The sequence below is a fragment of the Somniosus microcephalus genome, chromosome 6 (genome assembly GCF_052327205.1).
Source record: "Somniosus microcephalus isolate GS21.2 chromosome 6, FLI_Smic_1.0, whole genome shotgun sequence".
NCBI lineage: Eukaryota > Metazoa > Chordata > Chondrichthyes > Squaliformes > Somniosidae > Somniosus > Somniosus microcephalus.
The window spans coordinates 85,125,081-85,141,289 of NC_140992.1; the positions used below are offsets into that span (position 1 = coordinate 85,125,081).

General features: G+C 40.0%; 1 protein-coding gene across 2 annotated transcripts in view; it reads left to right on the top strand.

Moving 5' to 3' along the window:
- Window positions 1-11,945, top strand: part of farsb (phenylalanyl-tRNA synthetase subunit beta) — a 58,346-nt gene extending 46,401 nt beyond the window's left edge. For both annotated transcript variants that reach the window (XM_085990486.1, XM_085990487.1), the window contains exon 17: window positions 11,491-11,945. In XM_085990486.1, coding sequence (XP_085846612.1) covers window positions 11,491-11,642 — 152 coding nt within the window. In that variant the 3' untranslated portion in view covers window positions 11,643-11,945. The remainder of the gene's footprint in view (window positions 1-11,490) is intronic.
- Window positions 11,946-16,209: the final 4,264 nt, after the last annotated feature.

The window sequence follows — 16,209 nt, forward strand, 5'->3', positions numbered from 1 at the left end:
GGCTGAGTTACAGAGCATGAAGCTGTTCCAAGAATATATTGCACCCAAATGTACATCAGCTTATTTTTCTTCAGTATGTGCTTCCTCCTTGCAAATTCAGAACCTGGTATTTGAAAGGTTTTCTTTGTGCATTTTGTCAAAGTTGAATTTCAGTTAACTTGGTATCATTTGGTGTGTCTTTGGAAGAGCAGCCCTATCATGGATTGTACAGGAGGAAATCCGAGCTCCGATTGTAGCCTTGGTTGACGTTCCCACTTGTGATTTAAGTAGAGCAGAAAGTCTAAACTGTTTGTCTTAGTGGGCCAGTTATCTGTATATCATGGGCCACCTGTAACCAATCTCAATTCAAATCACAAAACTCTTGGAATACTTCAGTTCGGAACATAAAACTTTCAATGTTAGAAAATGTATTTAAAAAACTCTACATGAGCATTTATTTTACTTAATGCATCTTGTCTTTTCTCATCGTCTTGCTAGAAGAACTCAGTAATTTATATTAATTGTTTTTTTTGGGTATAAGATTTGTTGTTCCACATTCTCCTATCATTACTCAATTAATGTAAGTTAACATAAATATTTATGTTTTCATACCACTTTTTCACGGTAATTTCTAAGCTTTTCATTATGTTTTCATATTGTTACCACTCTTTCACGGTAATTTCTAAGCTTTTCATACCCTAAAACCGATGTAATAATTTAGGAATTATCCACTTGTGAGACAGCTGTAAGCCTTTTCAAATCACTAGGCTTGTGAATCTCAAGTAGAGAAAAGCAATGGTATATCAAAAATGAGTGCAAGTAGAAAATATGTCACTGGGACATTGTGAGCCTGATAGCTTGCGGCCATATATGATCCAGATTGTGGCCCATAGTTTTGACACCCCTGATCTAAAGGATGCTCTTACTGGTTTCAAATGCATCATGTTTCAAAGGAGGGAAAACTGCCTATGGAGGTACTACTCAATCATCCCTCTTATTGTGGACATGAAGAAGCACTATTGAATATATTTGCGGAGACATCTTAGGTGTGTGTATTATATTTTGTATTACAGGTAGGAGTGTATTATAACACAGTTAATGCATAAAGGGATTCAGATGGCTGCTGAATCTATGAGAGCAAAGCATGAAAATTTTTTCAAAAGCCTCTGAACCCCAAGATGAGTTGTTGGCTTTTAACTTCAGTATACATTTCCAAAATATATCCTATATATTGGGGCAAGGCTGAGTTACAGAGCATGAAGCTGTTCCAAGAATATATTGCACCCAAATGTACATCAGCTTATTTTTCTTCAGTATGTGCTTCCTCCTTGCAAATACAGAACCTGGTATTTGAAAGGTTTTCTTTGTGCATTTTGTCAAAGTTGAATTTCAGTTAACTTGGTATCATTTGGTGTGTCTTTGGAAGAGCAGCCCTATCATGGATTGTACAGGAGGAAATCCGAGCTCCGATTGTAGCCTTGGTTGACGTTCCCACTTGTGATTTAAGTAGAGCAGAAAGTCTAAACTGTTTGTCTTAGTGGGCCAGTTATCTGTATATCATGGGCCACCTGTAACCAATCTCAATTCAAATCACAAAACTCTTGGAATACTTCAGTTCGGAACATAAAACTTTCAATGTTAGAAAATGTATTTAAAAAACTCTACATGAGCATTTATTTTACTTAATGCATCTTGTCTTTTCTCATCGTCTTGCTAGAAGAACTCAGTAATTTATATTAATTGTTTTGGAAATGTATACTGAAGTACTTGATGTTTCCCTAAAATATTGGTAACTTAGTTGTCAATTATTCAAAACAGCGATACAACTCAAAGGTTGTTACAAGACTGGCATGCTTTAGGGATTTGGATAACTGATTTTTTAAAATCTGTTTATTGACATCATCTGAACCTTGAGTGTGTTGCAGCTATAAACATACACGGTAACACAGTCTTTTTTTATTTACTTTTCTAGAAGTAGACACTTGGGCATGGAGTTTTCACTAGGATGCAATTTGCCCCAAATCAGTCAAACACGTGCAAAAGATTGAGGATTTTCAAGCGCAAATTCTGTCCAGCACAAATCGAGTTACTGCAGTCTTTTGTGCTAGTTTAAAAACATCGCAATAGAAGCCGGCCCCGCCCACAAAACTGGCCACACCTCCCGATCAAATTAATCACCATGGCGAGTTTCTGCTAATTACACCAATTTGCGGGCCTTCGAGGAGGCTCTTAAAATTAAGCCTTTTTTTAGGCGCAAGGGCACCAGTATGCACGTTTTAAAAGCTTTAAAATATTTGTTTTAAATTTACTAAGAAAGTGACTACTGTACCAATGTACATAACTAGCAAATGGTTCTGTATAGTTTTTTCAAAGTCAACTTCAGTTATTTAAAATCAGGTTACACATAGGTGGTGGACTAGACACTGATTAAAAGTGCTTATTTTTTGTGATAAACCCATTTTCAGCTGTATTAATGAAACTGTACCAGGTTACCACTCTTAATTACATCACAGAATATTTTTAATGCAAACATTTTTTTTTAAAATTACGTTCTAAAACATTGCCCGATTGCGCTGGTTCATGGAAGATTTTATGTTTGCCGATATGCAAATTAATTTGAGCGGAAACTTGAGCAAAAAGTTCACTTTGCAAAACTAGCGCAATTGTGAGCACGGATTGCGATCAAAGTGGAAACTCTTGGCCTTAGTGATTTACATTCAGAATTTTTTTTTAACCTCGGGTTTCTTTCCTAGTAAAGTAAGAGGGAGTAAAACAGGGTTATAATGGGCTAATTGATGGGTAAAGATGGCTTTTCCTAGAAACAACATATCCTACTTTACAGAGACAAGATCCATTGTATGTAATGTTTCTTTTTATTATTGAGTGTGGGATCAAACTTAATATTGGATTAACTTTAACTAAAGCTATGAGACAGTAATACATTTTGTGACAAAACCACCAATACATAGTGGCCACGCTTACATTGATTATCTTGGATTGAAGAGCTTGCATCTTATGTATTCTATCTATTCGTAGCCAGAGAATCACCTGCAATGGTGTCTCTTCCCACTCCTGCATCGTTACCTCTGGTGTCCCCCAAGGATCTATCCTTGGTCCCCTCCTATTTCTCATCTACATGCTGTCCCTCGGTGACATTATCCGAACACACAACATCAGTTTCCACATGTACGCTGACGACACCCAGCTCTACCGCACCAGCACTTCCCTCCACCCCTCCGCTGTCACTAAATTGTTAGACTGCTTGTCCAATATCCAGTATTGGATGAGCAGAAATTTCCAAAAAAATCTAAATATTGGGAAGACCAAAGCCATTGGGCTAGATTTTCAGTATAGACAGTTTTGGGGCGCTAACCTTAGCGCCCGCCCGAAGTTAGCGCCCGCCCCAAAGTAGCGCCCCGTTGCCGGAAATTCAGTGGCTTCGCCCTAAGAGGTTGGTGGAGCGCTAAAAGAGGCGTTCCACTACTATCTTTAGGCGCTAAGCCGGCGGTGCAGAGCACAGCGCCCGAGCTCGGGCGCAGCACCCGGCAGACACTCTGGTGCCAGTGAGCTCTTGAGGAGGAGGAGGAGGAGGAGGAGATAAATACACCGTTCACAACAACACACTGGATCCTTCCACACAACACATGCAGACTGCCGTTTATAGTGCAGGAGGAGTGCCCTTTAATTTGCGCTCCCCAGGGTGTGTTGCGTTCCATTTTACAAACGCTCTGGACGCCAGCCGCACAATGGGGCGGTCCGACTGAAGTTTGGATTCGGGGCGGCCAAAGGGCGTTGCATGAGGATGTGACGTCATTTTCTGCGCGCGCATCCGGGCGGCCGGTAAACTTTGCGCCGGCGCTAACGGGCAACTTAATTTGGGGTGGGGCGCAAACTGCGCTGCGCCCGGGCGCTACACGAATAGCGCCCGAAAATCACTTCTCTTAAGGCGCTAACTGCTGGCGCAAGCAACTGAAAATCTAGCCCATTGTCTTTGGTCCCCGCCACTGACTCCATCCTTCTCCCTGACATCTGTCTGAGGCTGAACCACACTGTTTGCAATCTCGGTTTCATATTTGACCCTGAAATGAGCATCCGACCACCATATCTGCACCATAACTAAGACCGCCTATTTCCACCTCCGTATCATCGCTCGTCTTCGCCCTTGCCACAGCTCATCTGCTGTGAAACCCTCATCCATGCCTTTGTTACCTCTAGACTTGACTATTCCATCACACTCCTGGCTGGCCTCCCACGTTCTACCTTACGTAAACTTGAGGTCACCCAAAACTCGGCTGCCCGTATCCTAACTTGCACCAAGTCCCGTCACTAATCACCCCGGTACTCGCTGACCTACATTGGCTCCTGGTTAAGCAATGCCTCGATTTTAAAATTCTCATCCTTGTTTTCAAATCCCTCCATGGCCTCACCCCTCCCTATCTATCTAATCTCCTCCAGCCCCACAACTCCATGAGATATCTGCGCTCCACTTTTTCTGGCCTCTTGAGCATCCCTGATTATAATGGCTCAACCATTGGTGGCCGTGCCTTCAGCTGCCTAGGCCCTAAGCTCTGGAATTCCCTCCCTAAACCTCTCCGCCTGTCTACCTCTCTTTCCTCCTTTAAGGCGCTCCTTAAAACCTACCTCTGACCAAGCTTTTGGCCATCTGCTCTAATTTCTACTTATGTGGCTCGATGTCAAATTTTGTTTTAAAACACTCCTGTGATGCGCCTTGGGATGTTTACTACATTAAAGGTGCTATGTAAATACAAATTGTTGTTATGGTTCTCAGCCTTTTCAAAATTATTGATTGATTCCTGGGATGAGTGGGTTGTCCTATGAGGAGAGATTGAGTAGAATGGGCCTATACTCGCTGGTGTTTAGAAGAATGAGAGGTGATCTCATTGAAACATACAAGATCCTGAGAGGGCTTGACAGGGTAGATGCTGAGAGGCTGATTCTCCTGCCTGGAGCGTCTAGAACTAGGGGGCATAGTCTCAGGATAAGGGGTTGGCCATTTAGGACTGAGATGAGAAGACATGTCTTCACTCAGAGGGTTGTGAATCTTTGGAATTCTCTACCCCAGAGGGCTGTGAATTCTCAGTCGTTGAGTCTATTCAAGGCTGAGAGCGATAGATTTTTGGACTCATGGGGAATCAAAGGATATGGGGATCGGGCGGGAAAGTGGAGTTGAGGTCAAAGGTCAGGCATGATCTTATTGTACGGTGGAGCAGGCTCAAGGGGTCGTATGGCCTTCTCCTGATCCTAATTCTTATGTTTTTAAATGTTGGCATTTTGATTACACTGGAAATGCAGGACTCTTGCTCTTTCCTACAGCAATTTCTCATGGTAAAAATGTACTAAGGAGCAGCTCAGAGCGATGGAATTGAAATTTGCAAATTCTAATATGCTTCGATGTATTGATAAATAATGACTGTTCACTGTCTTCATTCTAATCCTCTTCTTTCCTTCTCCTTTCTAATCCAACAAAAATAATGAAAACCAGATTGCTGTGGTCTGATTGAATCCACATAAACATATGCACAAACACTTTTTACAAAATATTTTGGATAGATTTTTTAAATCCGGCACAGCACAACTAACACTAGATAAATGCAATTCGAAGGGTTCAAGGATAAGATTCATTATACCAATCCACTTTCCATTCACTCCAAGTATATAGACAATAGATACATGATATATGCCCCATTATTTTAGTGTGATAACACACAAATGAATATTTTGTTAAAAATGAATCTAATAAATGAGATAATTTGAGGTTTTAAACAATCTTTAATGGTGCAGTGTATTCTTTTGTGGTTAATTTCTAGTGCTGCTGTAAGCAGTGTGAGTGCTACTTAAACTAAAATGGGATGTGGGTTTAGAATACTTATACTTTGAATATTCTCTTTATAGAAAAAATTGTTCCAGCAATTGGAAGGTGACATAATCTCCCTATTAAAAAAAATCATGGAAATTATCAGTACTTTATGGTATATGATAGCTAAGCTCTGAACTTGTAAAAATAAATATGTATTCAATTGAAAGGTTGAGTGAAAGCAGAGTAGTGTAGCCTGTAGAGAATGTGCTGTTATTTAAATACAACACTTGAGTTTTTCACAGAAATATAATTGATGGAATAAAGAAATCTCAGTTCAGGTGTTATGGTGTTTATTTACTGTAAGTGTAAATAAAAACCAGCTGTAAAATGTAGACATTTCATGGTGCATTTACCATGAATTTAAAACGTGGGCTTTTCTCCTTTTATTCCTGCATAGTGCAGTCAGCCCCCAGTCTCTCAAACAAAAATGAGGCAGTTCCTTAGAAACCTAGAAATTCAGGGGATAAGAAGAGCCGGCATAGACTAGTTAGGCCGAATGGCCTGTTTCTGTGCTGTAAATTAGTTGCAATTCTATGATATAGAAAAATAGGGGGCAGGGGAGTTGAGTTGATTAGTGCCAAAATAGTTTAATACTTCGCAACTACAGACCTACAGTTAACGCCACCATCTGCCCAGATTCAGTAAGGCAAAAGTCAAAGAAGTAGCTGCAGGCATACACAGGTTTTCAGCTGATGGATTCTGTGCCTGGATCTGTCATTGGCGCCTTTGTTAGCTGTGTTCTTTGATGTTGTAGAGTGTAGAGATAGTGCTTAACCTAAAAGGATTAGACATACCACCTGAGAGGCTTTACACCTGTGCAGTTCAGACACTAAAGCAGCTTCTGGTGCCTTGCTGTGCAAGGCTTTTAATAAATACTTGGGTAGAATGAAGAGTTGAAGTGACTATTAATTTTAAGCTGCTTATACAAGGTGTAGTTTGTTCGTTTCAGGTTTTTAATGTTAAATAAGATACCCTTTTATAGAACTTTTCAGTGTGGTTGTTTTAGCACGATGTAAGTGTTCCATTTTATTACTTATGCGCTTATGGCTGGAGCTATTTAGTGTAAAATTTCTTTTTGCCGCATCCAAAACAGGAAAACAAAGAGTAAATGGAGCAGTGGGACTTGATGCCATTTCATCAAACTATAAATGTCCTGAAAAGTATGTGACAACTGAAATGACCCAGCATGTATTTTTTTCTTTAGTATGTTGCAGCGGGTATTACACTGTTTCATATAATTGGTGTAACCTGAAACCTGTCTATTGTTGACTGTCAAATTAGAATAGTAGTGGGAAATGCTGTTTCCTGTCATTTACAAAAAGAGCTATTCAGATAAAAGCTGCTTGAACTCAGTGACGGTGTAGAGTAATGCTATAATTCCTGAACTGGTTGGTGGTTTTGGATGTCACCAATGACTTGTGTGAGATCCTGCTATTGCTTAGTGATAAAATGTATCCATTGCTTGCCAAGTGCACAGAGAAGATGCGCATTGGATTCACTATAGTAAGCAAACCTCCTGGATGAGTCACAGAGGGGAAAACGTACAGTCAGTTCTGGGCAGTCATACATCTGATCAGTTTATCTGCCTTCTATTAGCGAGAGCTGCAGAAATCAATTTCAATGGAAATGACAATCAGATGGGTTCTATAGTGGGCGGGCGATCAGTTCTGCCAGTTTACCACCCAAGTGGTGGTGAAAACTACCCACTGCGTGTTTTAAGTGAAAATGGGAAAGGGGAGAACCTGGGGGGAAAAGAAAGATTCTGTAAGTTGCTTTGAAAAGGAAGTCCAGTCTATAGACTGGCTCCTCGCCCAGCCCCAAACCAAATAGTTGCAAGTCCAGGTGTGATGGGATGTCTGGTAGTTGATTCTGTTTCACTGTTGCTGCGCTTTATTCTTAGCCTGGCTATTAAGTGGAATGTTTCACCATGCCAGGGATTCTCTCCCTGAAGGAGGGTGGAACTGAACCAGCTGGGTTTGCTGAAAATGTCTCTCATTGGTTGTAGAAGAATGTGGTTAAAGAGATGGCAGCTGCTGAAACTCTCTTATCCTCTTGGACAAAGACTGCGAGGTGGTGAAGAGCTTTTCCAAGGAATTAAAAAACATAAAAACCATCCCAAACCATTTCAAACAAATAGATTCATTTTACTATCTTCATTATAACTATTGAAGTTTCACAGGTTACAGAGTTGGTAATGTTAAGTCCATTCTCTGTTCGATCTCCAGCTTTAGGAAAAACACATCCTTTAAGTGAATGAATTTCCCAAAGACTGCATAAGAAGCTAATCTAATATAAAATGATTTATCATTAGAATCAATGATTCACTGGGTAATTAGCATTATACTGTAGATTACTAACACTGGACTCCTTTATGCTAGAACTCAAATGAGCAATCAGCCAAGGAAACTGATGCATATCAAAACAATCTGGAAGTTTTAGAAATACTACAAGATCTTAAATGAAGGAAATGGGGATTCCTCCCATTTTGATCTCAACCCTCACTCCATGAGTTATTTTTATTCTCTTTGGGGAGGAGGGGAGAAAAACATTTCACCTCATTATAGATCAATTTAAACATTCAAATTGCAGTTGATTCTTTTATAAAACATACTAAAATACAGTTCTAAAAATCACCTCCAAACACCTACTCATGTGGATTGTTACTCTTTTTTTCCCACCTTTCCTTTTCCCTAGAGGAAACCATGCACAAGAAACAAAAATGGCAGCTTAATTCACACTTTCTCAAAATTTCCATATGACTAAACTTTGTATAAATATTGAAATACAGCATTGGCCCAAAAATTGCTGTCAAAATATTGGCGAGGCTAATGGCGTTCGCCGTATTTATGTGCAAATGCTACATCAACTTTAGGCGAGGGCAGCTGCACGATTAAACATGGAAAACCAAAAGTTGCTGTCCAAGATGCGCTGCTCTGCCATTAGCTTCGCGAAAACGGCATCTCACTGTCTGGCTCCCCATTCAAATGCGTTGAGTGGTGTGAAGTTCCTGTACTTGCACTGTAGATACGAAGGAAACTTGCCATAGAAAGTTAATTCAAATCATTTCAAGTCTTAAGTACCCTTTTAATGATGTGATAAATGTTAATTGCTGCCAGTCAGCCTCTCTGGCACTAAAGATTAACAATTAGAAATGTGGAGTCTTATTCCTTCAGGTTTTAATTGTTGTTGGAGATTATAATTTAAAAAAATCTTTTTCTTTGTCTCTTTTTTCTCTCTCTCTTAATCCAATCTTTATTTACCTCTCTTTATTTCTCTTTCTGTACCTGATTTAACATTGAATTCACCATTCTAACTTACACTACCTTGTTCAGATGTGCTGTTCATTTCACAATCCTTCAATCTGATTGGTTAAAGATACACAGTTGCTTTCCCTGTTCACTTAGATCCCAGATGCCCTGTAGAGGGCGCTGTGCCATTTCCCTCTTGCACTTCCAGCAACTTGCAGAGAAAAATATAGGCCCAGAAATTCAGGTCAGGGGCTTCCCGAGGGTGCAAGCCCCCCGACCTGCACTTAACTAGCGCGCCGGCCATTGAGCTGTGGGTCCGCGTGGGATTCCGATCCTGGGCCTCCTCCAACTGCCGGTGCGCAGTGCTTGCATATCCCGGGGCGCAGTTAGTTTGATGCGTCCCCTGGGATCACGTGGGCCATGGAGAGCCAATGGTAGCAGGGAATGCTTCACTCATAAGTTTGACAGGAAGAGCTGTCAAACCTATAAATACTATAAATAAAGCCCCAAAACATAACTAAAACTTCAAATAATTTTTTTTTTTTAATCACATTTTTAAAATAACTATAAATTACATGAAATAACTATTTTAAACAATAAATTAAATTTTTGAAAAAATTAATTACATTTTCTAACGGGGCTAAAAATAAACTTACCTTTCTTTAAAGTATTTAAAAATAATAAACCTGTGGAAAAAATGTTTTAATTTTAATTAATTCACCACTTACCTTGTTAAAAGCAGGCCTTGCGCCTGCTTTTTAAAAGTGTAACTGCTGGAGACTTACCCTGCCGGAAAAACCTGGGAAAAAAATGTAAGTTCGATGCGCACGCACTGCCTCTCCGGCGCACGCGTTCCACCTGTCAACCCCTTCTTTCAGGGGAACGGAAGTTCCGGTTTCCCGCGCATGCGCAGTGTATGCACGAAACCGGCACTTTCGTTGGGCCTACGCGTGAGTACCCAGTGTGTACTCACGCGTTGGGACCCAAATTTCTGGGCTATAGTCGACATCAAACAGGCAAGGGCAAGTCTAACTCACAGCAGGCGCCACTCGTTGGCCTGTCACAGCTATTTCTGAGCCATTGTTTTAGATTCTAGTCCCTGTGTACCCGTTGAATTTTTCAAAGCCATATGTGTGAGAGAAGGTATGCAAATGGTATAGTGATACCTCTGGGAAAACTGGAGCTTAACAATTATCGGTAAAATCTGAAAATTCAAATATGAATTTGCTTTCTTAATGATTCTATGTAGATTGATGGAAATCACTTCAATTGCAACAAAATGTGTTGTATAGTCATTAAAATTACTTTATAATGAATTTTGCAGAGGAAGCATTTTGAAATCTTTCTGTTATTGTATAGGAAAGGAATTGAGAGACCAATTCAAAATGATTTTTAAAGCAAACCACCCAATTCATATTTATCAGATAATTGTTCTATTATTTAGCATTACTTTCTTACATTCTGTGTGCCTTATTGCACTGCGCAGTACGTGCTATTATAGAAAATGAATCTTTAGTGACGTTTTCTTTAATTCTGCAAATTTTAGGGCATTCTAATTTATTGAACAATAAAGAGTTAGTATGTCAGCATAAAATATATTTTTGTTATACATTTGGTAGCTGCGCTGTTTACTATAGACTCAAAACCAAGATATTTCTATATTATACATGTACTTCAATTTTTACCCATGTACAGAGTGTTTTTTGCAGCTGTTAAAATGTGAAGACTTTGTGCCATATAATATCTGAAAAACGTATTTTCTATATACCTCTTCTGATCCTAGGCATAAAGTAAAGCAGGACTGCAGAAATGTGCAGAAACAGAGAACACCAAGAGTACTCTGAATGTAAGGGAGGGTTTCAGTGGACAAAAATGAGATGTGACCAGTTCAAAGAGTTAACTACTTCATGATCACCTGCAGGAAGGGTGTGTGCTGATATAGAAGAGGGACAAAGTGGAAGAAAATAACATTCTCTAATAAAAATAGCTATCAAAAAGCTACGATTGTATTCAAAAAAGTCATGAGGCGACCTCTTGTACACTTTTAATTACTTGTAAATGCAAACACTGCTTAGTCCTTTGGTGCCGAAAACTTTGATGGTATTTTGCGCCTTTGATGGTTAATTATCTTGAAAATGTGATAAAGACTAGTTACTCATTTGGATTCTGGTAAAAAAAAAGGGATTCGGCCACCATCATCAAAGTGTAGCTCACTTCTGACCTGCGGAAGACAATTATAAATTTTCATTTAGAGCTGTTGAAGATTTAATTAAAGGCATTATCAGTTACCAGCTGCAGGGCAGTGCGAGGGAAGTGAATTACATCTGCTGGTTATTGAAGGTGGAGAAGTACTGATGGTTTTTGTTCTGTTTCTTCCTTTTATAGATTCCACTTTCTTCCCGGGTCGATGTGCAGAGATCTTTGCAAAAGGTCAGAGCATAGGCAAGCTGGGAGTTCTTCACCCTGATGTTATCAACAAATTTGAACTGACCATGCCCTGCTCTGCTCTCGAAATTGACATTGAGCCCTTTCTTTGACGGAAGAGACTGCTTCTTGGTTCTTATCACACTTTTGTGTCCTTCAGTCATTCTGTGCAAAGAGCAGCTACCGACACTATTCAACTGTAAAGATAAATATTTAATAAGGCAAAGGATCCTGTGTCTGCTTTGTGGTTAAATATGTTCTCCCTACTGTAATTTTATCTGTTTGCTTGAAACATAATAGTACATTCTTCAGCATAAATTAGCTGAAGCTATAAATGTACAATACTGCAATTCAGTGCAACATATGACATAAGTGTAACATTAGAAGTAAAAAAAAATTAAATCAAAATGTTGATACATAGCGCTGTAACTTACCTGCTGTAATAGAAACCATTCTACTTCAGGAAATCCCCCTCAGTTTTCTAATATATACACTGTACTAGCAGCAAACATGATATAGAATAAATGCATATGTAACTGATAAAATAGTTTTAGTAAGTGGCATAAAGCCAACTTGAGGGTTCCCCCTATTGGATGTCTCAGCACCGGGTACAAAATGTGGCAACTGCCAATAGCTACCATTATACATTTTATGCTCCAACTGGGTGGAATGCCTAAATCCTATAATGTTTAAGTAATGTTCACATGTCTGCAATGAATCAACCATTCTGTTTTGTCTGACCCATAAGGATATAATGGGATTTACTCAGTTGGTGCAGTTGCCACATTACTTTCAAATGTACAAACCGCACTACATATGAAAGGCAATGACTTTTTAAAAAAGTTACATTCTGGAAAATATTGAGTAATGGCAAGGGCCACTGAATGTTGTCTATCTGACTACAGTGCTTAAACTTATATCCTATATGACTGTCAGTAGCACTCTTGACTCTTCAGAATGAGCTTTAATTAGTCTTGGTTAGGCTATCTGTAGAAAGGAATGAGAAACTAAGGGTTCTCCCTGTGCCAGGAAAGTGCACCTACCAGTTGTCAAGCAAAGATCGGGATTTGTAATATTATCTCAATGCTGGATTATTTTATGGACTGGGACAGTTTAGTGTGGATGTGATCAACAACATTCAGATGGAAATTGACCTGTTGTGCAATTCCAAGATTTTCAGTTTTTATTTTACAAAAATTGATATTGAAGATGTATATACATAATTTCAAAACTATTGACTTATGATTTTATGAGGGTACTATTACTCGCTAGAAGCTTTTAAAAAATAGCTGATTAGTAGCTTAGGTCCAGGATTCACTTACTTGCATATTATTCTCAATTCTCTCCTCTTAGCTCCCTCTTAACTGTCATCCTTTGCAGCTTCCCTCATTGCATTTGAAGTTACTTAATGTTCTGTCGATTGGCTGGCAGGATGCAGCAGTTTGTTTTCCTGCAGTTGTATGGCCCACCACAGTGGCCTGGTTTAGAACTAATGAAACCCATCTCCTGCCCTATGGGCATTTTTAAACTTCTGAAGTCAGAATAATTCACTTTTTGTTGCCAGGAAATCCTGGCAGTCACTAACCATTTCACTTGCTTTGGAATTTGTTTTGTGTGGGTAGTAAATATGAAGCATAAAAGCAATTTTTCCAGAATTGTTACACACAAACAAACAAAAAAGTCTGAACTTGGTGATTCATGTAAGTAGTGAAACTCTAATCTAGGCCCATAGATTTATAAAGAGTGCTCCTTAACCATTCTCCAGCATTCATACAGATTTTGAAGAAAATAAGAGGTATTTCCTTAATCTCCATGTAGAAACTTGTAGATAAAATTGCCTTTTAAAATTAACTTCATCTACTGCTGGCATCCCAGATGATTCAGCAAATGAATCCACTGAGTCGCTGAAGCATACTCACTAGGAAGGTCCCAGATTTAATCCCAGGTCAGCATTGGGTTAGCTCATCTCAGTTGGGCCAATGATAGGGGTACGACAATTGGTTTCAGTGTTCCATGGTTAAAGAAGGGAAAATTGGCCAGACTTCCTTCTGATCTTCATCCAGGACCCCCACTAGAAGTGCACATGTTTGGAATTTGAAAAGCATTTTAGTGAGTGTGGATTTTTCTTGCTATGATTTTCATAGAATCATAGAAAGTTACAGCACGGAAGGAGGCCATTTTGGCTCATCGTGTCCATGCCGGCCAACAAAGAGCTATCCAGCCTAATCCCACTTCCCAGCTCTTGGTCCGTAGCCCTGCAGGTTAGAGCATCCCAAGTGCACATCCAAGTACTTTTTAAATGTGGTTAGGGTTCCTGCCTCTACCACCCTTTCAGGCAGTAAGTTCCAGACCCCCACAACCCTCTGGGTGAAGAAATTTCCCCTCAAATCCCCTCTAAACCTCCCTCTAATTACTTTAAATCTGTGCCCCCTGGTTTTTGACCCCCCTGCTAAGGGAAATAGGTCCTTTCTATCCACTTTATCTATGCCCCTCATAATTTTATACACCTCAATAAGGTCTCCCCTCAGCCTCCTCTGTTCCAAGGAAAACAGACCCAGCCTATCCAGTCTTTCCTCATAGCTAAGATTCTCTACTCCCGGCAACATCCTTGTAAATCTCCTCTGTACCCTCTCTAGTGCAATCACATCTTTCCTGTAATGTGGTGACCAGAACTGCACGCAGTAATCTAGCTGAGGCCTAACTAGTGTTTTATACAGTTGAAGCATAACCCCCCTGCTCTTGTATTCTATGCCACGGCTAATAGAGGCAAGCATTCCGTATGCCTTCTTAACCACCTTATCTGCTTGGCCTGCTACCGTCAGGGATCTGTGGACATGCACTCCAAGGTCCCTTTGTTCCTCTACACTACCCAGTGTCCTACCATTTAATGTGTATTCCCTTTCCTTGTTAGCCCTCCCCAAATGCATTACCTCACACTTCTCTGGATTGAATTCCATTTGCCACTGTTCTGCTCACCTGACCAATTTATTGATATCTTCCTGCAGTCTACAGCTTCCTTCTTCAGTATCAACCACACAGCCGATTTTAGTATCTTCTGCAAACTTCTTAATCATACCCCCTATATTCAAGTAAAGATCATTGATATATACCGCAAAAAGCAAGGGATCTAGTACTGAGCCCTGCGGAACCCCACTGGAAACAGCCTTCCAGTCACCCAAACACCCATCAACCATTACCCTCTGCTTCCTGTCTCCGAGCCAGTTTTGAATCCAACTTGACACTTTGTTCTGGATCCCATGGGCTTTTAACTTCGTGGCCAGTCTGACGTGGAACCTTATCAAAGCCTTGCTAAAGTCCATATACACTACATCAAATGCACTACCCTCATCTACCCTCCTTGTTACCTCCTCAAAAAATTCAATCAAGTTTGTCAGACACGACCTTCCCTTAACAAATCCGTGCTGACTAACCTTGATTAATCTTCCTAAATGAAGATTTATCCTGTCCTTCAGAATTCTTTCCAATAATTTTCTTCTAGTTGTCCAGTACAGGCTGGTATGTATAGTACTTTGGAATACTTAAAGATCATTATTTCACTAATATCATTAGTTGGCATTTGATCAATGAAGAGGCTGCAGTGAATGAGTGTGTGTAAAATATAATTTGCACACCAGTGAGACATTATACTATTTGATAGTATAACCATCCCTTAAAAAAATTATTCACCCGTCTCCTATGGGTGTTGTTACATGCAGAGTATAATCATTGCCAAAGAAAGGTGATTTGCTTGAATTCAGATATTGCAGTCTTCATTCTTCATTTGAAGATATATTGTACTTCCCACCCTCCCACCTAATCTATTATCTGATCAGCCAAGTATCACTCCTTGGTTTAAAAATGTAACCTGTTTTAATGGCCCAGAAATTCAGGTCTCCACGGGTGAGTACGCATGGGGTACTCACCCGTAGGCCCAATGGAAGTGCCGGTTTCATGCATGTACTGTGCATGCGCGGGAAACCGGAACTTCCGTTCCCTTAAAAGAAGGGGTTCAGCGGTCAAACGCGTGCGCCGGAGAGGCAGCACGTGCGCATGGAACTTACTTTTTTTTCCTGGTTTCTCCAGGAGGGTAAGTCTCCAGGAGTTACACATGTAAAAAGCAGGCACAAGGCCTGCTTTTGACAAGGTAAGTGGTGAATTAATTAAAATTAAAACATTTTTTCCACAGGTTTATTATTTTTAAATACTTTAAAGAAAGGTAAGTTTATTTTTAGCCCCGTTAGAAAATGTAATTTTTTTCAAAAATTTAAATTATTGTTTAAAATAGTTCTTTTATGCAATTTATAGCTATTTTTAAAATGCAATGTTTTTAATAAAAATTTATTTGAAGTTTTAGTGATGTTTTGGGGCTTATAGTATTTATAGTTTTGACAGCTCTTCCTGTCAATTTTATGAATGAAGCATTCCTTGCTGCCATTGGCTCTCCATGGCCCACGTGATCCCAGGGGACGCATCGAACTAACTGCGACCCTGGGATACGCAAGCACTGCGCGCCAGCAGTTGGAGCAGGCCCAGGATCGGAATCCCACGTGGGCCCACAGCACAACAGCCGACGCGCTAGGTAAGTGCAGGTCGGAGGCTTGCACCCGCGGGAAGCCTCCGACCCGAATTTCTGGGCCAATGTCACTTTAAAATACACAGTTTCCAAGGAAGTGGATAGGA